This window comes from Python bivittatus, unplaced genomic scaffold (genome assembly GCF_059951505.1).
Source record: "Python bivittatus isolate LINGU-HERP-01145 unplaced genomic scaffold, Pbiv_v1 ctg000690_np1212, whole genome shotgun sequence".
NCBI classification, from domain to species: domain Eukaryota; kingdom Metazoa; phylum Chordata; class Lepidosauria; order Squamata; family Pythonidae; genus Python; species Python bivittatus.
In genome coordinates, this window is record NW_028277096.1 from 7,149,222 (window position 1) to 7,176,155 (window position 26,934).

General features: G+C 43.0%; 1 protein-coding gene across 31 annotated transcripts in view; it reads right to left on the reverse strand.

Annotated features, from left to right (window-relative positions):
* The window catches only part of ELN (elastin), an 85,419-nt gene that overhangs the window by 14,024 nt on the left and 44,461 nt on the right, over positions 1-26,934 (reverse strand). For 11 of the 31 annotated variants that reach the window (XM_088152368.1, XM_088152363.1, XM_088152372.1 and 8 more), the window contains 17 exons: positions 25,937-26,146; positions 24,042-24,086; positions 21,854-21,901; positions 21,621-21,692; positions 20,526-20,558; positions 20,249-20,323; positions 19,280-19,324; positions 17,688-17,750; positions 16,739-16,783; positions 16,061-16,156; positions 14,943-15,008; positions 8,306-8,533; positions 5,548-5,604; positions 3,539-3,949; positions 3,357-3,422; positions 1,965-2,204; positions 718-771 (listed from right to left, as the gene is read on the reverse strand). In XM_088152368.1, coding sequence (XP_088008494.1) covers positions 718-771; positions 1,965-2,204; positions 3,357-3,422; positions 3,539-3,949; positions 5,548-5,604; positions 8,306-8,533; positions 14,943-15,008; positions 16,061-16,156; positions 16,739-16,783; positions 17,688-17,750; positions 19,280-19,324; positions 20,249-20,323; positions 20,526-20,558; positions 21,621-21,692; positions 21,854-21,901; positions 24,042-24,086; positions 25,937-26,146 — 1,854 coding nt within the window. Of the gene's footprint in view, positions 1-717; positions 772-1,964; positions 2,205-3,356; positions 3,423-3,538; positions 3,950-5,547; positions 5,605-8,305; positions 8,534-14,942; positions 15,009-16,060; positions 16,157-16,738; positions 16,784-17,687; positions 17,751-19,279; positions 19,325-20,248; positions 20,324-20,521; positions 20,559-21,620; positions 21,693-21,853; positions 21,902-24,041; positions 24,087-25,936; positions 26,147-26,934 lie in introns of all 31 variants that reach the window. The other 20 variants (XM_088152376.1, XM_088152377.1, XM_088152388.1 and 17 more) reach the window with 15 other exon arrangements.

Here is a 26,934-nt window from a genome sequence, read left to right on the forward strand (position 1 = left end):
AGACTCATACAATGTCTATAACAGGAGATGAGAGAGTGATCCATGACAGACTCCTCTTCAGATACTATGTTCTCTCCAAAGGGCGAGACACATCAGTCTTCAAACGCAGAACTGCCTGGCCACTTTTCCCCAGTATTCCTAACTCAGTACCATTGAACAGATTCTCTCCTTAAGTGAGGAGTAGACCAAGGCCTAGAAGTATCGACTCTTTCATTTCTCCTTGTGTATAGGGCTCTATTTGCTGTTTACTAAGACTGTACAGCATTTGGATTCAAAAGTAAAAAAAGTGATTTGGAGTATGTGGGGGCACCCATATAGCATCTGTCTGCAACTCTGTAAAGCAGGGTTTCTCAACTTCAGCAACTTTAAGATGTGTGGACTTCAACCCCCAGAATTCTCCAGCCAGCATGTTGGCTGGGGAATTCTGGGAGTTGAAGTCCACACATCTCAAAGTTGATAAGGTTGAGAAACCCTCCTGTAAAGTTTGTGTGGCTGCCCTCTGTAGCTGCAGAAACACACATTTGGTTTAAGGAGTTGCAGACAAGTGCTACAAACATGCCTCTGCACTTTCTAACATACATTTTTGCCTTCAAATCTGAAATGCTGCACAGCCCTAGCGTTTGCCAGTAGAAACTGCTAGTTCAGCTTGACTATATTTACAAGGCTGCTCTAAAATACTAGCATTTTGCTGCCTGTGCTGGATTGAAGCGACCTTACCGTATCTTGCTGCTTTGGCAGCTGCTTTTAGAGCGGCCGCAGAAGTTCCTGGAGCTGGGAATAAAAGGAAAATAAAGATGAGGTCTTTGGATCCCCAAGACCTACTCTGCATAGTTCCCCAGCTCACGACAGGGTTGGGATCACCCTAAGAACCACAATAGCAGCCTAACTTCAGCTGAATAACCATGAAGCCATAATTGCAAGCTGAGTATGAATCAGCAGTGCAGTGTGGCTGCAAGAAAGGCAAACACAATTTTAGGCTGCATCAGTGAAGATACAGTGTCCAATCCATGGGAATAATACCCATCTGAAGTATTGTGCCAATTCTAGGCACCACATTTTAAGAAGGAGTCAAAGGATTTAGAATAGTTTCAGAAAAGGTCAGCAACGATGATAAAGGGACCAGAAACTAACTCCTACAAAGAGAGATTGAAGGAGCAGGGCATGTTTAGCCTTGAGAAGAAAAGCCTGGGGAGGTATATGGTACCATGCTTCAAATATCTGAAAGGTTATCACACAGAAAAAAATCAGAGGAGACCTGTTCTCTATCATTACAGACCTCAGGGCATGGAATAATGGATTTAAGTTAAAGGCAGGCAGTTTCCACTGAATGCTGGAAAAACTTCCTAACGGTAAGAGCCATTTAAGTGTGAAACCAATTACCCAGAATGCTGGTGAGCTTCCCTTCCCTGGATATCTCCAGCCAGAGACTGGACAGTCAACTTTTCAGGGATGCTTTCACTTGGATTCTTGCACTGAGCAAGGAGTTTGTTTATTTAATTCATTTATTAAACAAACTTATATAGCTGCCCATCTACCAGAAGGAATTCTGGATGGCAAACAAGATACAATGCAATTCCAACACTCACATACCCCTCATTTAAACAAAAAACAATGTTGAGACCAATGATAAAATTTGCATCCATAAATCAACCACACCATGTCAGCTCCATCAGCATCTTAGGCCCAGTGCTTTCCTGAAGACCAACAAGGTCAGGGCCATCTGTATCTCTGGGGAAGGCTGTTCCATAAAAGAGGCACCATGACAGAGAAGGCATACTTCCAAGGCCCCACCAGGTAACACTGTTTCACCAAGGAGTCTGGAGTTGGACTCAATGACCTAAGTCTATGGGACTTTTCCCACTGTTGAGTTAAACTGCTAACCACCCATTTTAGAGTTGGCACAAAATGACATTGGCAGTAATTCTGCACTTTTATGTTAACTTCCTGCATACATAAGAACTTACCTATCTGGCCAGGTCCCAGTCCACCAGGTCCCAGTCCACCAGGTCCCAGTCCGCCAGGCCCAAGTCCACCAGGTCCCACTCCAACTCCACCTGGTCCCACTCCAACTCCAACTCCACCAGGTCCCACTCCAATTCCACCAGGTCCCACTCCAACTCCAACTCCACCAGGACCCACTCCAACTCCACCAGGTCCCACTCCAACTCCACCAGGCCCAAGTCTGCCAGGTACTACCCCAGTTCCTAAAAAAAGATATTGAAACAAATAGATTAAGGAGCAGTTTATGTTTTTATCTGGTTTAGTAATGTTTGTTGGAATAGGATGAGATATTATTTCTACCCCATCCCATTTATTTGCAAATTTTCTCTATCTCTACCTCTAAAGAGACAGAGAAAATGGAATGTTCAAGAATGCAAAAACATCATCATTGAAGCTTCCCCCCTCCAATTCCTAGAACTACGGAAACTGACTGCAATTCAGAAGTTTGGCAGAATCTTCTACTGTCTCCCCAAAGATGCTGAGATGTTGAGTTTGGTTTTGCGTGATTGACAAATTTGATTCAGTACAAATGAGAAACAATCAGAATGCAAGATCCCCAACTCAAAGTCTACAACAGTGTTTTTGAAACTCGGCAACTTTAAGATGTGTGGACGTCAACTCTTCGAATTCCCCAGCCAGCATGCTGGCTGGGGGATTCTGCGAGTTGAAGTCACACATCTTAAGGTTGCCGAGTTTCAAAAACACTGGTCTACAAAGATGATAAATTTTGGCTTACAGAAATGAAAATGATTAGGGGAGTGATAAACTGAGGGGTGATAATTTTTTTTGATTCTGCTTGAAGGGTTGTTTTAGTGGGTAGAAGCTGAATGCATTTCTGAAGTGAATGCCTTGGATCTCACGGAAGGGTGGGGATGGGGTGGACAAACTTGGTTTGGTAGAAGAATTATCTAATGATATATTAACATGTATATTAATACTTTACATTAGACCCAGTGAAGGTCTTTAATATGGATTTTCAAATTAATTTAACAGGCATTATTCCTACAGAGAGACTTGCTTTTTTAAAAAAACAACTAATAATATCTATGGATTCTTTATAATGTTACATATTTTATTAGGCTCAATGTCTGTAATAATTTAAATAATAAATCAATCAATACATTTTAAGATGTCTCAGTCAGCCATTTATGGTACGTGCCATTCTATATTTTATTTAATGCTTTGGCTTTCCGAAATAGATCTTCATTTTGCTTCAGTGCTTTGTATCCTGCTATTCCTGCTACGCTGCCCAGAGTCACCTTGTGTGAGATGGGCGGCCATATAAATAAATAAATAAATAAATAAATATTCACAAACTCTGATGCAATGAGGAAAGAAGTAGGTTGGATATTTACCATACGCTGCTGCTTTTGCTGCTGCCTTGGCTGCTGCTGCCACTGCTGCTGCTGATGTTCCAGCTCCTGATGTACATAAAAAACACAGTTGAGTTACAGGACAGAATCCATACAGATACGGAGCTCTTCAACTTATCTAAATGCACCTGCGACTGCTGGCACATCAGGAACTCCATCAATACCTGGGATGATGCCAACACCACCAGGGCCGACACCAACGCCACCAGGGACAACGCCAACGCCACCAGGGACAACTCCAACACCACCAGGACCAACACCAACACCACCAGGGACAACGCCAACGCCACCAGGGACAACGCCAACACCACCAGGACCAACACCAACACCAACACCACCAGGGACGATGCCAACACCACCAGGGACAACGCCAACGCCACCTGGGATGACGCCAATGCCACCTGGGATGACGCCAACGCCACCTGGAACGACGCCAACGCCACCTGGGACGATGCCAACACCACCAGGACCAACGCCAATGCCACCAGGACCAACGCCAATGCCACCAGGACCAACGCCAATGCCACCAGGACCAATGCCAACGCCACCAGGGCCAACGCCACCTGGAACCAGCCCTGGGAAAGAAATTATGAAATTGGAGTGGAGACTCAGTAGAAACTCAATTCAACTAGCTGGAAACTCAGATGGAAACTCAACTGGAGTGGGAACTCAATGGAAACTCAAAACAGACCCACCAAAATACTTGCTGTCTACCAGCCATGCTTATTCAGAAAATCCTTGCAATGTGATCACTCAGTGATGCTAATCACCAGGGCAGACTCAGGAGGGAACTGCCTGCATGCTACTATCTAAGGGCCACATTAAAGCAAAAACATCCTATATTAGATTATGGCTCCCAAAGCACTAATCTCTCCTTGTTCATTCTGAATTCATATCCACATATGGATATCTTCCACTCACTGATATACAAGAACTCTATTTGTGTATATGTTTTACTCATGGAGGCAAAGACACAAAGGTCTGAGATCAGTTTCACAGGCTGTGTTGTTGGCCCGTCACTGGTCGCTCAGACTGGGGGGATGCACAGGCACAGCCTTTTATGGATGGCCTCCTATGTGGAGAATTCTCTCTCATGACAATTCTGCTCAGTCTCTTCTTTTGTGGCTTTTCACTGATCCAAAAGACTTGTTCTATTCCTCTTAAGATTTTTATTGATCTCATTGCTAGCCTTCTATATATGTGGTGCATGAGACAGTTTGGTGTAGTGGTTAAGGCAGCAGGCTAGAAGCCAGGGACCGTGAGTTCTAATCCCTCCTTAGGCACAAAGCTAATTGGGTGACCTTGGGCCAGTCACTCACTCTCAGCCCTACGGGAGGTGGGTCGGGGAGGTTCCCGGGTAAAAATCCACGTAACATCTCCAAACTGCAAAAGTATCACTGCATACAGTAACTGCTTCCTTTATAAGCAAAACCAGAATATAACTGGACATTCAGTCAATCCACATTCTGCCTGGAAAGTCTGAATTCTGCAACTTACACATGTTAAGAAAGTCATTTGGATTTTCTAAATTTCATCTTCTGTAATTTATGGTTAGAGGGAAAAAAAAATCTCAAATTGTAATTTCTTCTAGTTTGTTTCATCTAGATAATATGGAAAGTGTTAAGAAGTATGTAATTGATCAAAACCTTCCCTGATTCCAAAGATACTTTAGGGGTACCAGGTGGTCTGCATTTACTGCTGCCAGAAAGCAGAAACTCAAAATCTCCTATTTTTCCCCACCAAAATGTCACAAGTTTCTCTGCTCTCCACTGTGTTGTATAGACCAGTGTTTTTCAACCTCAGCATCTTTAAGATATGTGGACTTTAAGTCCCAGGATTCCCCAGCCAGCATGTGGCTGGGGAATTCTGGGAGTTGGTCCACACATTTTAAAGTTGCTGAGATTGAGAAACACTGGCATATACTGCTGGGTGTCAGAGGGGGTGGGAAAACTGTCTGTACGATGACAGCCCAATGTGTTGTTTTCAGCAGCGGTTGTAACTTGTCATGCTGGATTTACCAACCTACCCTTCTAGCTTCTGAAGTGTCGCTAAGGCTGCACACTTACGAAGTGCAACTTTGCCCATCCCAGGAACTAAAGGCTTGAAAGTAAGACACCTGCTCTCCTCCCCCCTCCCCGCAAAAAAACAGCTTTCAAATAATTTGGACACATACCGTATTTTGCTGCTTTAGCAGCTGCTGCTGCTGCCGCTGCTGCTGCTGGACTCACTCCTGGCAGATTCAAACAAGAGAAGAAACAGGAGGTATAGCTTAATAATAGAAATGTAATGCATTTCAAATACAATCTTCCACCTTGCTGTGATCAGAATGCAAAACTGGAAAATCTTACACTCATTATAATAAATCTTGGAAATGTACCTTTGGGGCCAAAGGGGAGGAGATAAAACAATTTATTCTGAACTTTTTGCTGGCATCATACTTAAGCAGGGTTTTTGGTACTGGCTGGTTAGATCAGCCTGGCTTGGTTAAAACTGGAAACTATCCAGATGTGTAAGGGAGATGGCACCTTCCCCGCCAGCACTTCTGCCTCATAAAATAAGAGGTGATCAGCTTGTAGCCTTTACTTCATGTTCAGAAGCCCTCTTTAAGCGAGACACCCAGGTTGGGAATGAAGAGAAGGGGGTTGCAAAAAGAAGGTGGGTTCCCTTGCCCACTTGGGTTCTGGCCCCCCACAACCATCAGACAGTCCCCAAGAGACTATATACCATCCCCCAGGACAGTAGCCCTGGAGGAAAAAAACATTCCATACTTGCTATAAGCCAAATACAGTGTTGTAATGAAGCAAGCTTTTCGCTGGCATCCTATTCTCTTTATAGACCATGGAATATAAAAATTCTCAAAGCCAACTCAATTGCTGTATTATTTACTTTGTTCATATGCTATTTCGTTCTTTTCTAGAGAAACACTGCTTCATGCACTTATTCTTTATATTGTTGTAATAAACAAATGTAATCATTCCAAACCTTTCCCCACATGGCTGATTCATTTGCTATTACCTCACACGGTGACTTAGATAAAGCTATCCTCCGTGCACTTGTGTGTGAGTGTTTACGCTTATAACAAAGGACAGATGGCAACCAGAAACAAATCAGACACTAATCTTAAAACACTGAGTGCTGCTGGCACTGCATTGTGAGGAAATGTGCTAATACAGAAAACAAGAGGGATTGAGTTTTAACCTTAAAACAAGAAAAGATGGGAACTGAATGCCCACTCCCTCAGTTCATCATATCGGACATTTTTTCTTCCCTTCAACTTCATTTCCCACCACTCCAGAACTGGATTCAGAGGAAGGTCTTCCCACACTGCCTACTGGGTTTACCCGCTGAACTGATTAATTTCACACTCGGCTGCAGCATACTTGAAAGCGTAAGTCAGCTAGACTTGCATTTTGCAGCCCATTCTCAAGGCGTGAGTGGATGGTTGTCCAATTGGCGCAAGCTCTCGGGTCACCTTGCCTCTCCACTCAGGAGCGATAGCCACCAAAGCTTTCTGTTTGCGGGTTTTTGTTTTAAGGAGAAAAGTAATTTGCTCCCTCCAATACAGTGGTTCTTCAGCTGGGCACATCTTGGGGTTAATGGAGCAATTTGTAATTGCTTGTTTCTGAGCTGAAGACCCAGTTTGGGACAGCTTTGCCTAGATGCTCGCGTAAAACAACAGTCTGTGTTTTTGTTTGGGCGAGGTAATGACGTTATTCGAGACTGGAAAAATGGTAATTGGGTCAAACAGTTTAAGAACACTGCTCTAATATCTACTGCTCGGGTATTTTTGCATAAAATCAGGCAAATACGCATGAACTCTGATGATCCCACTTTAAAATGCAGCATGGATTGATTGTGTTGTTCCAACAAGAGGTGGGCAGTATTTGTATCCACGGCAGAAAATAAGCAATCATGATTATTATTTGTAGTATTGCTGTATTAGTTAAAGTAGTACTTATTAAATTATTTTCATATAATAAATATTTGGGGGTCGATGAACAATCTGAAACCTTCATGGAAGGGTCAATGAGAGTTTGGGGACCCCTGGCTTACCCAGTAGCTGTGTTTGAGTAAAGGAGGTGATACCAGGATGTCTGACTTTTCTGCTTTGGATTTAAATACTGCCCACCTCTACCTCTGATAGGTTTCATTTCTTATCTGCCTATAGCAACTCAAGCAAAGGAAGTAAAATGATAAGAATGTGACTGTTTTGCCCTCTTTTCTGTTCTACTCAGTGGGTTCCTGGGTAAGATAGGGTGCTTGTACTTCCCTTTTGTAAGGTGCGGGAATGTGGGAAAGGACTTTTATTACTCCAGCATCTGTAGCATTGTGAAGCAGGGTAGTGAAGATTCACTGTTCTTTGCACTCTCCTACTAAGTAGCTGGAGAGAGAACCCAGATTCTGCTCCTTCTCAACATTTTAAGATCAGCTGATAATGATCAGCCCCAAACTGGTTTTGAAGAGATGAGGAGTAGAGACAGAAGCAGCATGGAAGTGTTCTTGGTATCAGGCTGGGGGAAGAGGTTGGGAAACAGGGTTTTGGTAAATAAGGGGTGGGTGGGTTCAGTTCCGCTCCTTGTATGGATGTTAAAATTAGGTTTCTGCTTTGATTACTAGGATCAGAGTGATTACGATTATAGGGTGTTGTTTGAGACTGCTATTTGAGTGGATGACCTCTGCCCTCTTCACACATGCCACAGAGGATGTGTGTCTCAGAAGACGTTGATCTGGTAGTATGGTTCCCATAGGGCACATGCTTGGTGATGTAACCTAAAAGTAGTGAATAGATATTAATATGTTTGAAGCCAATGAACAAGTTTATAACTGAGAGCTGTTGGACTAAATGGAATTTGTCTGTGATATAGAAGCAAACCTGATTTCATCTTCTCCTCCTCTTCCTCTTCCTCTTCCTCTTCCCCTAACCTCCTTACCTCCCACACCAACTCCTGGTGCAACGCCTGGAAGTCCACCAACACCTGGAAGTCCACCAACACCAGGAACTCCACCAACACCTGGAAGTCCACCAACACCAGGAACTCCACCAACACCTGGAACTCCACCAACACCTGGAACTCCACCAACACCTGGAACTCCACCAACACCTGGAAGTCCACCAACGCCGACACCACCCACTCCAATTCCAGGGACAGCTCTGCCACCTGCAAAGAGAAAGAAAGGCATAAAGGGCACAAGCAAATCAGGCTGGAACTGGGAGAATGTTGCCCTTCAAACTGGCTGGAGTAATGAATCTCTTGAATATTGACCAATGTTGGTCAAATGGGCTGGTCAAATGCTGACAAATAATTGGTGTTAATTTATTAGAATAGCAGAGGAGAACAGAGAGAAAGTGCTAATGATAGAAAAATGCTTTTCTCAAAATTTCCACTGATGGACAATAAAGAAATAAATACACACAGACATAAACACACACACACAATCAGCTATGAAAGGCTGGTGGGTGAAATGGTAGTTACACCCATAATCTCTATGGTCAAAAATGCAGATGTAATTGTCAAAAACTAGTAATTTACTTGTTTTGCAATCCTCAAGCCACAAAGAAATGGAAGGACTTGTGATGGAAGGCTAGAATAATATAGTGGCTAGGATACTAACCTGTCACCTTCCCAGGTAGACTAGACAGGAAACACGACCAGATGAGCTAATTCTACTTTATTTTAAGGCTACATTAACAGAAACTTGCAAGTCTGAAAGTACAAATCTCCCGCCGTCTCTTTTACAGCCTGATAAGTTAGGGAGGTTCCTTTCTGAGTTTCTTTCTCTTTCAGTTATGCAGCTGCAGGCTATGCCCCCTCTTATCTGATCATTCCCTAGGCAGCATCTATTCTCCACATCTCCCAAGGTCATTTCCATCATGTAACCTGTGATTTAGGAAACTTTCAGATCACTTCTGGACGTTCAGAACTTCTGTCACTTATTCATTAGGTCAGTCTTCCTGAGGCTGAAACCATCCATAAGTATAACTGTTATAATGATTATAATTCCATTCATTCCCCAGCTAGCATGCTCACTATTAGATCTCTTAATAGGTTAAGGAAGGCTATGCTAAGTTCTCCTACACAATCCAACATTTCTCAACCTTGGTAATTATATTTATGTGCGTGTGCATGTGCATGCATACAAGTACACATATTTGGAGAGAGCAGGAGAAGAGCTTTATTATAATAACTATAATGCATTTAATAAAACTGTATGCTACTTCCCAATATTACCCATTTCATTGCATTTTACAATCAGTAATAAAAGTACCAACACTAGCCATAACTAAGTTTATATTAACATTTAATTTTAAAGTACAGGAAAGAACAAAAATGAAATCAAAACTTTTCTTATAGCAGCCGTACAAAGAAGCCCCAGGTGGGGAGCTAAGTCTTTAACAGGGACCTAAAAATGCTACTGTAGATGCCTGAGAGACATTTAGGCAGAATGTTCCACAATTAAAAGTGCCATCATTGAGAAACCTGCTAGACAAAAGCATTCTCCCTCCAGCCATAGCAATTGTCCTGGTCTGTGGCACTGAAGGTCTTTATATATCATGCCATTGCTTAGCAAAAGTATAACATGCGCATGTTCGGGTGCCCCACTCCACTACCCAGCTGCCACGTTCTGCTCCAGCCGCAGTGCAAGGGTAGTGTCCCCCCCCAGCGCATTGTAGTCATCATGTGCCATTAAATCAGTGTCAACTTATAGTGACTACTAAGTTTTCTCCAGGCGAATCTGTCCCCAACCTGGTCCTTCAGGTCTTCCAAAGGTTGCACTGTAGTAGTCTAAATATACGAGGACATCAGGACATGAGCTATTGCAGGTAGGTTGCTCATGTCCAGAAAAGGGTGTAGTTGGTTAAAAGGTGATGATAGGGGCTCCTAACTAAGGAGTTTACTTGCACCACCCATGACAAGGATGATGCTAGGAACAATCCCAAACTGCGTACTTGTTTTTTGCTGGGGAAGAGAAACTTCATTTCAGGTCATGCAAACTCAGAGAACCCCAAGGACTCCACAGTTCAGCCCTGAGCTACACATATTCACCTCTGTTGAAACTCTTTAATTCCTATACCACAGAACCACCTATCCACAATACTATAATTACTGTAACACTAATTATAATAATTAATATTATGTTATAATTAGGACAGAGAAAGTGTGCTTTGAGCAGAGCTTGACTCTTAATGACGTCATAGCTATGTCTGTGAAATTTTCTTGGCAATGATCTGGAAGTGGTCACTGTCACTGTCTTCATACAGGAATTTTTTTTTTCACTTCACAGTCTAACCACAGCCCTGGGATTTCCCATCTAAGTACTAACCATCTCCAAGCCTGTTTCAATTTCCAAGATCAAGTTTAGGCAAGTACTTCCACCTAGGAAGGACTTCTGTTGTTATGAATGCAATAATATTAATTTTATAATAATTATTTTATTTACTGTTGCAATAAGTAGTAATTGAAGCCTTTGCTACTACCTAATTGGGCAGCTGTGAGGATTATAATCATAAAATAAAAGTAATATTTTATGAATAAATATTTAATGCTGGTGCTGAATCGCCCAGAGGTACAGGGATGGAAACTTCCTGCTTCAAAGAGGGTCTGTCATGATGGGAAGTTACTATCTGCTTATTAAAAGCTTATGGTTTTTAATAAATTTTGTTAGTTGGAAAAGATGCTACATGACTGATTTTTTGTCATCATAAACGAATATGGCTCTCCTCCTACAATACCTGGGGGAAGATGATGATGATGATGATGATGATGATGATGATGATGATGATGATGATGATGATGATGATGATAAAATTAGGCAAATCTCACCAGCAGATTTTCCTGTAATTCTAAATTAGCCATTCCCAACATGATGCCTTCCAAATATTTATGAATCAGTCATTCTGAATGTAGAAACCTAAGAGTCATAGTCTAAACAGCACCTGTGATACTCCTTCTACCTACCATCTCAATAGTTCTTGCTACATGGGGATAATAGATCAAGGTACCCTGTGACCACCATCAACCCATTCTTCTAGGAAGTTCAAAACATTTCATTTGAAACATTCAGGCATGTTGTAACCAGAATGGTCCACTAGATGGCACCCTGTCTCCTGGATGGCTCTACCTCTGACAGGGCCTGAGTCATAGATAGTGAAAAGGGAAGAGTGATGCTCAAGGTCAATTTCTGCTTTCCACAGACATTTCACTGGCATCACCCACACCCCACCTCCACCTCTGAGAAGAAAGACTGCCCACAGAAATCAGTGGAAAAATTCAGACTTTCACCACAGCTATAACTGGGTAATACATAGCCTATCACAATGGGCAGTTTCAACAAAAACTTTCCCATTCTTTCTGCACTGTTCTTATTTCATGTGAAAAATGAAAGACATTAATAAATGCAGTGAATCTGCATGTAAGATAATGGAACAAAAAGTGAGCACCAGAGAATTAGTTTCAGGTTGGGAAGAGAGGCAAAGATGAAATTTAATTGGACTGTCTTTTGTGGCAATGCTTATAATTTTTTAGACACATTATGTGAAAATCTAACTCTCTTGAGAAGTCTACAATTGTGGGAAAGTTGGAAGGAAAGAGAAGAAGAGGATGACCAGCAGCAAAGTGGGTGGACTCAGTAGCAGTGGTGGTAGGTGCACTGTTGGAAGGCCTGAAGGACAAAGTTAGGAACAAATCGTCATAGAGAGAATTGTGGTCGCTAAGAGTCAAAACCAACTTAATGGTACATAATTAAACCAAATTGTTGCAATGTGTGGGATGTTCCTAGGTGGAAAGATATCTGTCAGTTCAGACCAGCTCAGTCCCACCTTTAAAGTGCATCTTAAAGGTTCAGTGGAGTGCACCAAATCAGCCCCCCTTTTCCAGAAAATGCATCATATATCTTAATATTCTACCTGCCCACAATAAACAGTAGGGTACCCCAACCAAGATGCATTGTAGAAGAGATGGATGGTTTCCCAAGGTTTAAAATTTGCATTTGAAGGATTTGTTTGTTTGTTTGTTTGTTTTGCTGTGTGCAAATCTTTATGCCAGTTAAATAAAACTCAGGACTTATTTGCTGCAAATTTTTACATGTAAGAAGGTGGTTGGGTAGGTACTGCTACCCAAGCAGAGCTATGATAGGATCCTTGCTTTCTCCATTGGATTTCACTTTAGAGGCAGTTTTCATTTCTACAACACAAAAGGCAGAAGCATAGAAGCCATAGAAGCAAACACATTGCCCATCACTGTCTTATCACTATGGCCTCAGATGCTGGGAGGGCTATCCTATCACAGCAAAAGTTACATTAAAATTACCAGATAACTCTTTCTTATAATACAGTAGGTGATCAGTAGCACCACTTGGAGAAGGAAGCAAAAGAATATGGGCTTAGTTACATATTGGGTGAAAGAAGAAAGATATATCTAGAACAGGCCTAGTTTACTTCATTCAAAATTCATTACTGAATTTTTGGCAGATCTATCATAACCATTGGATTGATAAGTACATGAATTCAGCATAAACAAATGCAGCTATTATTCAAACTTCATGCCAAGTGTCTTTTCGAGCCACTGGAAGAAGTGCCTAATACATTTACAATGTTATCCACAAACCAATATTCAGCATTAGAAAGGGAGGCCATCTTGAATTGGCTCAGTTCAACATTTGGCTTTCATTTTTGGTTCATACAGTACAACACACTAAGCTGCAAGGTGATTTATTTGATTAGTGTTTGGGTAAATTCAGCCAATTGTAGATTATGTTACAACCATGGCCTAGTTCAATAAGAAAACTAGGTCAACATTTCCCTGGAAATACCAAGATGGCAATTAGGACCTTAGTGATTTGATTAAGTCTGCATTTCAACTTTAACCTAGGATTTAACAAGGGAGCATGCATAGCCAGGACAGAAGTGTCTTGTTTCCCATAATACACTGTGTTAGGCTAAATGGGTTTGTAGTTCAGTTTGTTTTGAGAACTAGTCAATGCTTTACTTTGGCTTCTAGCACAAGATGACCCCTGACACATTAAGAGTAGGAAAGATGGTGAAATTGTATTTTGCAGCCTGCTGCTTGGTTTGGATGAAGGAGTAGGTGCTGCTGAGAAATAAGACAATCTTAGAACTAGAAGGGCACGACCTGAGGTTTGGACGGGATACAAATAAAGTTAAAGGTTAATGTGGCTTTTAAAAATCACTACATTAGAAGCGCCATATTATGAATATGGAATAGATATAAACCCAGATTGTGCCCAAAAATGCCTTTATGGGTCTCAGCACAAGAAGCATTTTATAGAAAAGAAACAGGCAAAGAGAGATGGTTAACATACAGAGAGCTGTTACAACAAGAGCATGGAGAATATAAGATGAAATCTAGAGATCAGTTGACTGGCCCTTGATTTTCATGCAGGATGGAAGTTTGGGCAGAACTTCAGAGACTGGAAAATAGCACACAGTCTCACTATCTTGCCTAGAAATGCTCACCCTGGTGAAACCTGATGCTGCTGTGGTTTCCTTAAATCCCTCAAACAGCATGACTCCCCATTGCCAGCACTTCTTCAATAAAAAACAGATGGCAGGCTGAAACGGTCCAGGAAAAAGTGGTAGCAAGCAATATACTACAATTCCCAAAGCTCTCTGCACAGATGATCAGGTGCAGGTGGGAAAGGTTCAATATTCAGTACTTAAAGAGGAGGTGCTCAAAATCCATCCTGTTTGATCCTATGCTTTTTGATTTGAAACTATCCAGGTGATTTCCCTCCATCTCCCAGATTTTGCTTTGAAGAACACAAGAAGTGCTTGCAACCATCAGGTTCAGCAACCTGCTGCCATACAGACAGGAGCAAAATTTCCCACCCCAAACCCACCATTCCTATCAGATCCCTTCAGGAGAGAGATTAGCTACTGTTAAGTCTAGCTAGAAGGTTTGGAAGATTTAACATGGTTCGCTCAGTATCTGAAACAGGAGAACGGAGGTACATTTTTGAGGGCCTTCTGGATGGAGGAAAAGGATTCATTCTGCCCTGGCCTGGTTCTGCCGTATGCCACCTCTTCCCCTGCTCTCTCCAACGTGGAAGCATGTTTGTCACAGCCGATTCACAACCCATCAGGTGAAAGGACTGCAAAGGAGCAGTAACCGGTGCAGAAGAAACAGGCACCTCCTCGTATTTCCTCTTTCCAAACTGCAACATTTGTTGCAACAGATGGCAGCATCTGGCTGACCTCAGCTGATCTCGAGAAAGCTAAATAGGGTTGGGTTGGTAAGGACTTAGATGGCAGATCACCAGGAAACCCCAGGGTTGAAGACTGGACTAGGAAGTGAAAAGGAAAGAAAAGAAAAAAGAAAAGAAGGCAACGGGAAACCGTTTTCATCCTGTTGCCAAGAAAACAACATGGATGTGTCCGTGAAGTCAAAACTGAGCTCAAAGCAAGGGAGACTTTCTTTTTCTCTGCCAATGGTAAGTTATTTCACAGAAGGTTCTTGGCATCCCATTTAGTTTGGTCCATACATTCCTTTCTCCTCCTAAACTTGCTTCAGTTCCAGTTCCAGCCCATCTAAAGAAGATGAACCAACTCACCGTAAGCTGCTGCTTTGGCAGCTACTTTGGCAGCTACTGCTGCTGCTGCTGCTGGTCCACCCACACCTGAAGGAAGAAAAAGGTGAGAGAAGGACACTCATCCTACTACTTTTGAGGCATTGATGCCAATAAGAACAGATACTCCTACTATATCTGGATTATGGAGGGCTGGACTTCAGAAGGTCATGGCCATGATGGCTGAAGTAGCATGGCTGTGGGGGAGCATAGCTGGATTAAATGAGTCTTAGGTAGGGTCCCAACTATTCCTATAGCCATATAAAATAGAGATGTATTAAAAGTGTGGTTGGACATTCAAATCCAATGGCATAGGCTCTTCAGCACCCCATGACCTACTGGCCACAAGGGGCAGTAGGATGTAGATAGAGAGTTAATGTTTTACTCTGTGTCCCTCTCGTTATCACTCTGCCTCGTCTTTGCTAATCTGCGGTCATTTCCATCTACCCTTCTTCCCAGGGTAGAAGAGATCCTCTTGGACACCCCTCTTGGTAGGATGTAGCTAGCTAGGTGCTAGGTTTCACCTATCCCTATCATGTATTTCCTGTATATAAATCTCCTTTATGTTTCAGTTATAACACCTGCTTCACTAACCATTGATCAGTCAAGTCAGATTGGGTCTCAGGAATGGTCACATGCACCCACAGAAGGCTTCAACCTCCACAAGGTCCAGGATGCTTCTGCTGCACTTTGACTTCCAAGTATAGGTGGGCTTATCCATTTCTGTGTTGGAACTTCAAGGCAATGTGAGGATGGCTCCTAATGACCAGCTAGTCTTGGGTCAGTTCAGCTGCACTCTACACTTTTAGGTGAGGGAAAGAGAAGCAATGGCCCTCTAATTTTGCTGGACATGCATCAGCCCCAGCCAAGGAGCCAAGGATAATTAAAGCTGGGCATGGCCATTCTCTCCATAGCTGACGTATAAGCATCTGGGAGTGGATAGGCACCTAGTAAGTAGAGGTGGAATTTGGGCCATGTAGACCTTAGTTTTATCCATCTTAGTTTTATCTGCATCATGGTAGCCCATAATGGACTTTCCTTATTCTCAGGCCATGATCCAGCAAGACAGATGTGATGTTTCTATTTAATATACAGGAAATTACCTGCTCCTGGAACACCCCCAGTACCAGGCAACAATCCTGCTCCACCAAGTGCCCCAACTCCAGGAATGCCACCTGTCCCAGGCAAAACTCCAGCGCCTTGTGAGAGAAAAGTAGGAATGCACGTTGGTCAAAGTTGCTAGAGCTTTGACTCCCAGCAGAATGGAATGAAGATATTTCCAGTCCCAGCGTAGTCCATCTAAAACATTTGACCTCCACCTTCCCCATCCTTGAGTTACTGTGGATCTTAAGGTCTGGAAAACATGGTTGTCTGCAGGACTGATCTCCATGGAAGCACCATCTCCTTTTTTATAGTCAAGGAAATACTTTTAAGGCACTTTGTTCCAGAAGTCTTTTAATAATTAGAGCAGAAGTTTTTAGGTGATGGAGGGCTCAGTGGATTCTGTTTGCATGATATTGTGGGTTCAAGCCAATAAGAACAAACAAGAACAAAGATTAAAAATAATTAAATAAAAAGTGGCTAAAGTCTCATGAGATTTCATGTGATAACACACAGATCTTTGAAATTTAGCCATTTTTTAAAGTCCTATTATTAGGAGCTCTGGGGCCCAGTGGCTGCATAGGTTCTAAAACATTAAATATCTGTTCAGTGGAAAGCCTGCAGGCTGAATTTTTGAATACTGCAAAAGTGCTGGTGGTTCTTTTTGGCTTGTTACTTACCATATTTTGCAGCTGCTTTAGCAGCAGCTGCCTGAGCTCCTACACCTGCAGAAGAAAGCAGAGGAACCTCAGATATTTTTGCCCCTCTTCTTCCGTCATCATCCCAAAATACAAATATCCATTCTCCAAAAGTATATCACCATTCTCCAGAATTAGCAACTGAGAAGCAGGTTCAATTATTGAGAAGGATATTGGGAACTCCTGATTAACCCCTAAGAGGAGGGGAAGCCAAAGCTTAAGACAGACTAGGGAATCTGTGGGCTTCCAGATTTGCCTGAACTATAATTCTCAGCTATCCCAGCCAGCATGGCCAATAGTGAGGATGTTGGGAGTTATGATTCATCAACATCTGGAAGATCATAGGTTCCTCACCATCGCCCTACCTCCAAGTATTCAGCGTCCTTTCACTGGTAGGGGCAAAACCCTGATCTTTCTGGGATGAGCTAGAAAAACAGGATAAGTAATATGACTGAACAGCAGAAGCAAGGAAACTCAGATATTGTCAGCTCTTTGAGATAGGCCAGATCAAGAAACAGATACTGCAGGGATTCCAGGAATGCTAATTTATTGTTGTAGGGTATAATAGCAGAATTATGAAACCAGTTCAAGTTTCTCTCTGGCCTATCTTCTGATAAACAAAATCAAGACAGAGTAATTTGAGTTTCTCATGCTGGCTTAAATCTCTGGACTGTGTAATTGCTTCTCCAAGTCTACCCTTAACAATTCTTTCATACCTTCCAAGGTCATCTCTAAATTCCTTTACAGATATAGTAGAAAACACTGTTGTTCAGTAACATCTGGAGGGCCACAGGCTCCCCACATCCCTGGCGTTCTCTGACCATGTCACAATGCCAAATTTGCCCAGAGCAGGAAGACAGCAAGGCACATCTTGTAAGAGCTTTGCTAACGTTCTTGTCTGACTTTTGGCCAAACTCATAAAGACATTTACCTGTGCCTGTTGGATAGCCAGCCTTCCCTGCAGCTCCTCCAGCAAATGCACCACCTGGCCCACCTAAAACCACGGAGAGAAGGCAAATCTACTTGAGAATAGCTATTCATATTTTTGTCTAATACAAAATGTAAAGGAAATTGGAGGAAGAAGGGGACATTGGGGTCTTCTTGGTAAAAAATATCTCCCAGATGTTGATAAGTAAGGTGGGATTGTATCTCCTTTACTCATCCCTGTTGTATTTTAGAGAGAGAAATCTCTTGACACCTTGCATATTTATACAATTTCCCAAACCCAGTAATTTCCATATGTGTTAGACTTCTACATCTGTAATCCCCAGGTACCTGGAAGGTACTGGGTTGGGGAAAGGCTGTTTTACATCTAATTATGGAACTAGATCCAATTTCACTCCACTCTTAGGGTTGTCATTCTATAGGCAGCAGGCTCAAAAGATTTGCAAATAATTCTCAACTCTGCCTCCTATCCAAAACCACAATTCCAATCAAAGCCATGAGGCTTAAAACTAGATTCAAACCAAATGATAGAAATCAGTAAGGAAGACTTGCTCACATAGCCAGTATAAAACTAACAGCAATAAAACTAAAAGCAGAAAAACTTGGTGCCACAGCCACAGTTCTCTGATGCACCCACATTCTTGTCCCACCCTGATATCGCCCTATCCCATCGCCTCTCCCTGGGGGAAGAGCCAGGTTTTAAGTGTTCTCTGGAATGATGGAAGGATAGGGGCCTGTCAGATCTTAGGGCAGGGGCTGCAACGGAAAAGACACACTTCCTAGGTCCCATAAAATGGTGATGTTTAAGAAAAGGGAACTGGAGCATGCCTACCCTATCCACTCTGGTGGGATGGACAGATGCCCTCAGGGAGAGGCAGTTCTGCAGTTAACCTGGCCCCGTGCCATGTAGGGCTTTAAAGGTAATAACCAGCACCTTAAATTGCACCCGGAAGAAAACTGGGAGCCAGTGCAACTCACGCAACAGGGGTGTAATATGGGCAAACCTAGGGATACCCAACACTACACATGTCTGGACCAGTTGTAACTTCTGGGTAGACTTCAAGGGTAGCCCCACATGGAGCATGTTGCAGCAATCCAAACAGGAAGTGACCAAGGCATGAGTGTGATGGAATGGAATTATGAAGGCCAGGCTCAGGGAGATAAGCGTGTTCTTAGTTCACCGCAAGAGCGTGGGAACTTCAAGAGGATGAGGCTGGCACCTCCCTGAGGAATTCATGGTGTTGTGGCTGGCTGGCTTGGGAGATGGGGTTCCGTCTGGGGAGATTCTTGCTAGAGGTTGTAGCTAATAAACACAGCAGAACTGATTTTGCATTGTCTCTTGGAGTTCCTTGGGCTAGGCCTGACAATGAGTGACTGTGAGCAAGGCCTCCTGGTCCAGGAAAAGGTGCAGTTGGTACACAAGACAAGTTTGTGCAATCTGGAATCCAGGTGATACTTCAGTTGCTTTAAGGCCCCAAGCTGTGCTCATTTCCATCAAGCCCCCAGCTTCACTGGTACCTTGCTGCACAGCCACTGAGCAAAGGATTTAGGAACCGAAGACATGCCAAGAGGACTCACCGAAAGCCAGCTTGCCAGCACCATAAGGCAGACCATAATAACTACCTGGAAAGAGAATCCCCATTTGATCAGAACACGCACACAGGAAGCTGGTATTTACTGAGTCAGACTATTGCTCTAACTAGGATAAAATACGGTCTTCGGAGACGGACAGGGATTTCCCCTCAAAGACTTTTCACAGAACTGGTTCCTTGGGATTTTAGAACCAGGACAGCCCATGGACTAAAATACAGCTCCTGTTGGCAAGATAATGCTCTGTCCTGGTACAATAGCAGCCATGTTAATTCTGAGTTAAGCAGTACAGTGACCTTTAAAATGTCTGTCTGTCTGTCTGTCTGATCTATCTGTCTGTCTCTCTGTTGATATCTATCATCTATCCATCATCTGTCTGTCTGTCTTTTTTAGCAATCTTCTGGGATTTAAAAAGGATGATTTGCACTGGCATTCAATTTTTCACCAGCTGCATGGGAGAGGCTACACAGCTGAAAGAAAAAATAAAACAAATAACAATAGATGGTTTATATGCATGATGGTAACTGCTGTCCTTTACTGAGAGGCTTGTAGACTCTTAAGAAGCTTGCAAACAGAGAGGCTCCCATTTTACAGAAGTAGAAGAGTCTGAGTTACACGTTGATTTGCCGAACTAATGCATACAAGTGGGCTCACAGATCATACTACGTCATGCTTCGCTTAACTGCTGCTTTCCAAATACACCGCAACTAATGGGGTTCACCTACCATACTAGGCCACAAACTACAATTTACAAGCCACAATGGCTGGTTTCACACAACAGACTTTATTTTTGGCTTGCAATGTTACGTAAATCCAGCCTATGAGCCCGTGAGAGTGAGAGAGAGGGAAAAACCCCTTTTGACAGAGGCAGTATGTTTTAAATGCAGAAAAGGCCTATTTGGACAAAGGTTTCAGGGTTTTGTAAAGCAATCTGGTAAATTCTGGATTAAGGATCACCTGGGAGTTTTGGTGCCTTGATGGGATAACCCAGAGGTAGCCCTGGCTGCTGTCCACCTCCAAGTCCTCCAAGTCCTGTAACATCAAGGAGAGGATGCACAGGGAAAGGTCACAAACTAACAATGACCGAACACATTTTCCTGCTCCACTTTGTAGCTGGTAATCTGCAGGGCTAATCTCTTCCTCAGCTATCCTAGAAGCAGGGTGTACACGTGGTGGATGCACAAATGCATCCCTCGTTTGTTTGTTTCTTTCGTTTTTCAAGCATCCAACCTACCAGGGATCCCAGCAAAGGCTCCGGCTCCGGCCCCTGAAAGAGCGGGGGAAAGCACGTTAGAAATGGCTTCTGACGCGCACAAAAAATTAGTGGTGTGAATATGCCAAGAGAAAAGGAATAAAAAAAACGTACTGGAGCTAGCATGCAGGATATTTCAAAACCTGCCTAAGTTGTAAAGGATTTTAAGATAGACGCTGTGTTTCTATTGATTCTTCATATTAATAAAATACTAACAACAGCAATTGGGACGAGAATTTCCGATGCTAAGCAATGTGATCATGAAGCGTGACGTCATGTGACTGTGCCACTTAGCGATGGAAATTCCAGCACTTCTGGTTGCCACTGTTAAGCGAATCACAGTGAGGATGTCACATGGTTGCCATTTGCGACCTCCTGCCGACTTCCCCACTGACTTTGCTTGTAGGAAGCCGGCAAAGAAGGTCACAAGTGGTAATCACGCGACCGTGGGACATTGCGATGTCATAATTACAAGTATGCCACCAATTGCCTGGATTGTGATCACATGACTGTGGGGATGCTGTGACTGACGTAAGTATGAGGGCTGGTCGTAACTACCACTCGTTCAGCACGGTCGTAAGTTCGAATAATTTTTTTGGTTAATAAGCCACCCTGAACTTCAAGTTCTTTTTAGAAATCAATACTGAGAGTCAAGTATTTGCAGGTATCATGTTGCACCCTCACACGTGCATCCATGCACATGCACACATTCAGGCACACATATCCATGCACACACACACACAGATAGAGGTAAGTAGATCACAATATAAATTAGAACAATGGTTTGTAAAGTGTGCTCTAGGGAGTCCTGAGGGTTCCTGAGACCCTTTCAGGGGATCTGCAAAGCCAAATAAATATTTTAAAAGTTCTCTGTTTTAATTTCTAATTTGGTAAATATTGATAGACATAACCCACATAAACCAAAGCTCTTTGGAGTCCTCAATCATTTTTAAGACTGTAAAGGGGTCCTGAGACCAACATGTTTGAGAACCACTGAATTAGAAGATCATAAAATCTACCTCTTGGGAACAAATCCTTGCCATAAACAATAACATTTGGGGTGGAGGTGCCACTTACCTGGGACTTTTTGTTTGACACCTGTTCCAGTTGGCACACCTGGCAAGACTCCTACACCAGGATAGCGGATCCCTGAGATTTACAGAAAGAGAAGTTTTTGTCTCACATGTTAAATGAGAAATATTCCATCATTATTCTTTGGGTTTCTTGAAATGTGCTCAATTTGCACCTGTGCATTGAACATCAACTTGCTGAGGGAAGGGTGGGATGGACTCGATGCAGACCATACTCACCTGTGCCAGGAAGTACACCTCCAGGGAAGACTCCTGGAATTCCAACACCTGCCAAACACGGAAGAGAGACTGTGATGCTGCCATTCTTCCTTCCCCTCTCACTTCCATGTCTTTCTCCCACTGGGGTATTATATTTAATTCAGAAGCCTAATTAGAAGGACTTCCTCACTCATTCTTGTAGCCATTTTAATGGTCTCAGCAGATGGCAGCACATAACTGATCTCGGAAGCGAAGCAGGATCAGCCTTGGTTTGGTTAATACTTTACTTGGATGGAGAACCACCCACAAATTTAGGATGTTGTCTTGGGAAGCTGAAATAACATCTCAGAAGAAAACCGTGGCAAACCACTTCTATAATGCTGAGGCGTTGTGAGTTAGAAAGCTCTGGGCAAGGATTTCAATTGGATGAGAGTCGAAGTCACTAGGTCAACTTTAGTTTCTACCAGGTCAAAAACATCTGCTAAACTGATTTTAGCCTCATTTCTTGAACACTTTCATTCTTGTTTGCCTGTTGCACAGAACTGTACAGCTTCCAAGCAAGCCCTAAAGCAGTTAGTCTCAACAAGCATTTTCCCCCTCTAAATTATCTGCTGGCTAGTTCCCCTACTTCTCTCTAAAATAGCAGGTCAAGACCACTTATACCAACACATTTTTGGTCCCAATTGTAATATGGCCTTTAAGGCTGCAATCCCTCCCCCATTAAATCCCCCCCCCATTAAAAATAACACAAAAAACAATAACAGCAAAAGTGTAAAAACCTCCAACGGTCACTGAGAACAAACCCAATCACACACAATAACATTTCACAGCCGTCTACCCCCCTGGCCCCCATGCCCTGGAGGGCCTCCAGGTCTTTAGCACTTTCCAAAAGGCCAGCACTGCGACAGAAAAGACTCGCTTCCTCAGTCCCATTAGAAGACATTCTTTAATTGAGGGAACCCAGAGTGGGTTCCTCCTGTTGGAACTAGTGGGATGCGGGAGGGACAGTCCTGTAAACAACCTGGCCCCATGTCATAAAGGCTTTGTAAGTGACAACCAGCACCTTGAATTCCATCCAGAAGCACAGAGCTAGTGCAGTTCATGGAGCAGAGGTGTAGCATGAACAAATTGAGATGTGCCCATAACAGCTCACACTGCTGCCTTCAGGACCATTTGCATTGCAGTAATTCACGTGGGAGATAACTAAGGCGTAGGTGATTGTGAGCAGTGGTCCAAGAAAGGGTACAACTGGCACACAAAGGAAGTTGTGCAAAAACTCTTCTGGCCATGGCTGCCATCTGCTCTTCAAGCAGGATCAGTACATCCAGGAGGACCCCAGATTGCATACCAGTTCTGTTTGTACGGAACCCCATCCAGAACTAAAGATGGAAAAACACCGGATCCAGGAGGCCCTAAAAACCCAAGCCACTCAAACTTGCTTGAGTTGGGCTGAAGCTAGGATTGCACAATACGTTTAACCAAGTCAGTTAATGGCTAGTTAATTTTATTGTACCTTGATATGTTTTGTGAACCCAGTCTGTTTAGCTAGTTTATGGTTCAGTATATTATGCAAACCCAGAGAATGGGTTAATTCAGTAGACAGGTTAAATATGTAGTGTGAAGCCAGCCACTTAGTTAGGAATAAGGCCCACTAAACTCAGTGAGACCACCTTTTATCCAAATACCAGTAAGATCATACTATTCAGGGGGTTTGTTTCTGATCCACTGAGCTTTGCTGATTGGTGTTCTATTTAGAGCTGTGTCCTTTTGGCCTCCTCTTACAATCTTTTGATGGAAAAAATGACTGCTTGTTACCTGCCACAAAAATCTACATGTTGGGAAAAATGGGTAAGTCAAGGTATTGTTATCCCTAAACTAAATGTATGTTGTTTTACACCAAAGCACTGTTCTGCTGTTTTGATAATGACGTTAGGTTCTTCTATCTGTTTGAAATGATCATTAGTTCCCCAGATGGACATGGGGCTGAAGAAATGTTTTAAATGAGAGACACAAAACATTGGTCATCTAGAGCCCACTGCGATTAGCCACCAAATGCCTATAAGCCAGGGAGCCAAAGATGATCCCAATGCTGTGCCTTTAGTTTGAATAGCCTCTTTCACTTACTCTCCCAGCCAATTAATGTGCTGTTAAAAACCAGAGGGCTCATCCTTAACTGAGCTGAAGTTTCCTGGAGCAACTGCTGACCTACCAGGGATTTTCCCAGGCTTGGCTCCAGCACCAGCTCCTCCAACACCTGTGGGAGCAAGAGAGACCGGTTGGAACAGCGCAAAAGCCTCACTCCAGCATAAAGATTTGTCAGATTTCTTGCTCTCAAATAAATGAAACACTGGCCCAAAGGGCAGGTTCAGACAGGAAGCATCGTCAAGTAATAGCGCAAAAGTGCTTTCTGTTGGACCATGCGGTCTTTGTGGGATTGCGCAAGTCGAGAATCAGGAAAAGTACTTCAAGGGTTAGCTAGAAAGGACTAATTTATTTTGGCCCAACCAAACAAAACATGGTGGGCCAGGGAGTAGAACTGAACAGACTGTGATTTCAATGGATATTTAATAGGCAATACTATTGTTCGTCGTTCTTTGATCTTTTTCATCCTCTCTTAAGATGAGCTTACAATAAAACTAATGGCAGTTTGCATAAGAATATTAAACAACTTTGTGCTTGGGCCTCTGTGGAGCAGGAAAGAGTAGCAAGTGATGGAACATGCAACCCTTGTGACTTATGTTCTTGCATCCAAGATCAAGCCAAAAGTAGGAACGGCGAGAGTCTGGACCATGACATAGCACCTCACTTTTCAACCTTTTTTTTGGTCCTTGAAGTTTGTATTGGGTGTCTGTGTCTTTGCAGGGTTTGAATAGGCAACTGCCCCAATCAGCGTTATGGAGAATGTTGAGGACAGCTTAGCCTTTCATCCCAGCTGTAGTAACAGGATATCGATGTCTTTTATTACTCTTCATTCAAGGGGCAATTTTTATGGTTGGATTGGGTTTCATGCCTCGAAAGTTTAAAAGTGATTCTCCCTTCCTCAGAGAGTGTTTAAGCCACTTCCTTTCACACAATACATTTAATCAGGCTTGCGTTTGCCAATCATGCTGCTGGATGAGCATTAACCTTGGTTAGGTGAATTTAGCCTGTTTGTGATTCAAGGTATTGTGTGAATTCAAAACAACATAAAGCGTGTTGTATAAACACAGCCAGTGCATGAGGAATGCCTACTACTCCCATCTGAGCAAAGGTAAGGATGATAGGCTGAGATGCAGGGGAAGAATTCAGGAACATGATATGGAGATTGCCATCACTGTGGCCTCATTTGTAAGCATTGATTATTAGATTCCTGAAATCCTTTTCAAAGAAGCCTTCTTAAAATGGCATAATTACCAAGATGGTGATGTTAATATGCCATATGCCTTCTGTTTTAAAAGAAGTGAGATGGCTTTTCTGTGGTATCAGGATTATTTACACATAATAGCTAGCTTCAAGTAACATGCTTAACCAAGTCATTTTAAGTCCTAATGGTAGCTTAAATAGTGTCAACTGTCATAAGGTCTTTGGTGATTTAGTGTGTTTTGTGAACCCAGCCCTTTTGGTTAGCTTATATCTCAATGTATTGTTCTGTTGTGGAAAGGTTCCTTATTTAAGTGGGCATTTTTCCCACAACAATACAAACTCAAAAAATGGGAAATTCAGTAATCAAGTTTATAGGCATCTGGTGGAAGCCACCACGATGCCGCATGTCATTGCACAATGACACAAAATAATGCAAGTACATATTATGCATTATTTCCATGATGGTGTCATGATGCACACAATACCACTTGCCTTCCTTGCCCATAACCAAGATAAATGTGTTGTGTGAATGAAGCCATAATGGAGAATGTTTGTTTCAGTGTTTCCAACACAACTTAAACTGCTTCTCTAACTCAATAAGCAAAGTCAAGGACCTTCCCTCCTACTTTCTCCTTGTTTGAATCATGCTACTGACAGAAGATGACATTGAACTTGCTGAACAGCTGGTCTTATTTGGAGCTACTTAAGATTCTTAGGTGCAGGAAGGTTGATGATATAGTTACTCTGTGTTAGTAGACCTACCTCCAGGTAATCCGCCCACGCCGCCTCCAGGTAGTCCACCTATGCCGCCTCCAGGTAGTCCACCTATGCCGCCTCCAGGTAGTCCACCTATGCCGCCGCCAGGTAGTCCACCTATGCCGCCTCCAGGTAGTCCACCTATGCCGCCTCCAGGTAGTCCACCTATGCCGCCACCAGGTAGTCCACCTACGCCACCACCAGGTACGCCAAGTCCTGAAGTTGGTAACACACATACTTATTGAGGTTTGAGGCCCAGGTTGGGCATGGGGTTAACGATTCCCTTGTACCTAGACTTCTTATATCTAGACTTCCCCATCCTACTCCACCCCATCCCACCCCACCCCACCCCACCCCACCCCAAGATTTCATTTTGGAGTGACTGGCAATGGAATTTGCTGCTGCCACAGGAGTACCCTTCCCACTGTTTGTCAGGTCACACAAAGACACAGAAGAGGCTGCTTCTTCTAAAATAGCAGGTAGGCTTATTGTGGAGTACTCCTCTCCTTCCCAAACAGGTATAGGAACAGATTAGATTAGATTCCCACTCTTGTAAAAGCTTCTTGAGAAGAATCAAGGACAGGACTTCTGGGGAAGAAGTGGTGAACTGGATGGTTCTGCGAAAAGTGGAGCTGACCAATGTGGCAGAATGAAGAGCCGGCAAGTAGACCAGCTCTATAATTCCTCTCCAGACAAGAAGAGGACTTGAGATCCCCCACAAATGCTCCAGACAGCTGCTCCTCATGAGGAGACTGCAACACAGGGTTTAGAGCTCTGGGAGATGAGGGAATAGCCATCTTGCTTAAACCGTGGCCAGCACCTTTAAAAGTTTCGCATACTTCCCTTTCTAATCACTTTCAGAAATTGCTTGTTAACTGCTTTTCAGCTATTAGGAACCTTTGGATCAACAAGTTTTACAGCACCAGATGAGTTTCCTTCAATCCTGTGATGGAATGGAATTATGAAGGCCAGGCCCAGGGAGATAAACATTTTCTTAGCTCCCC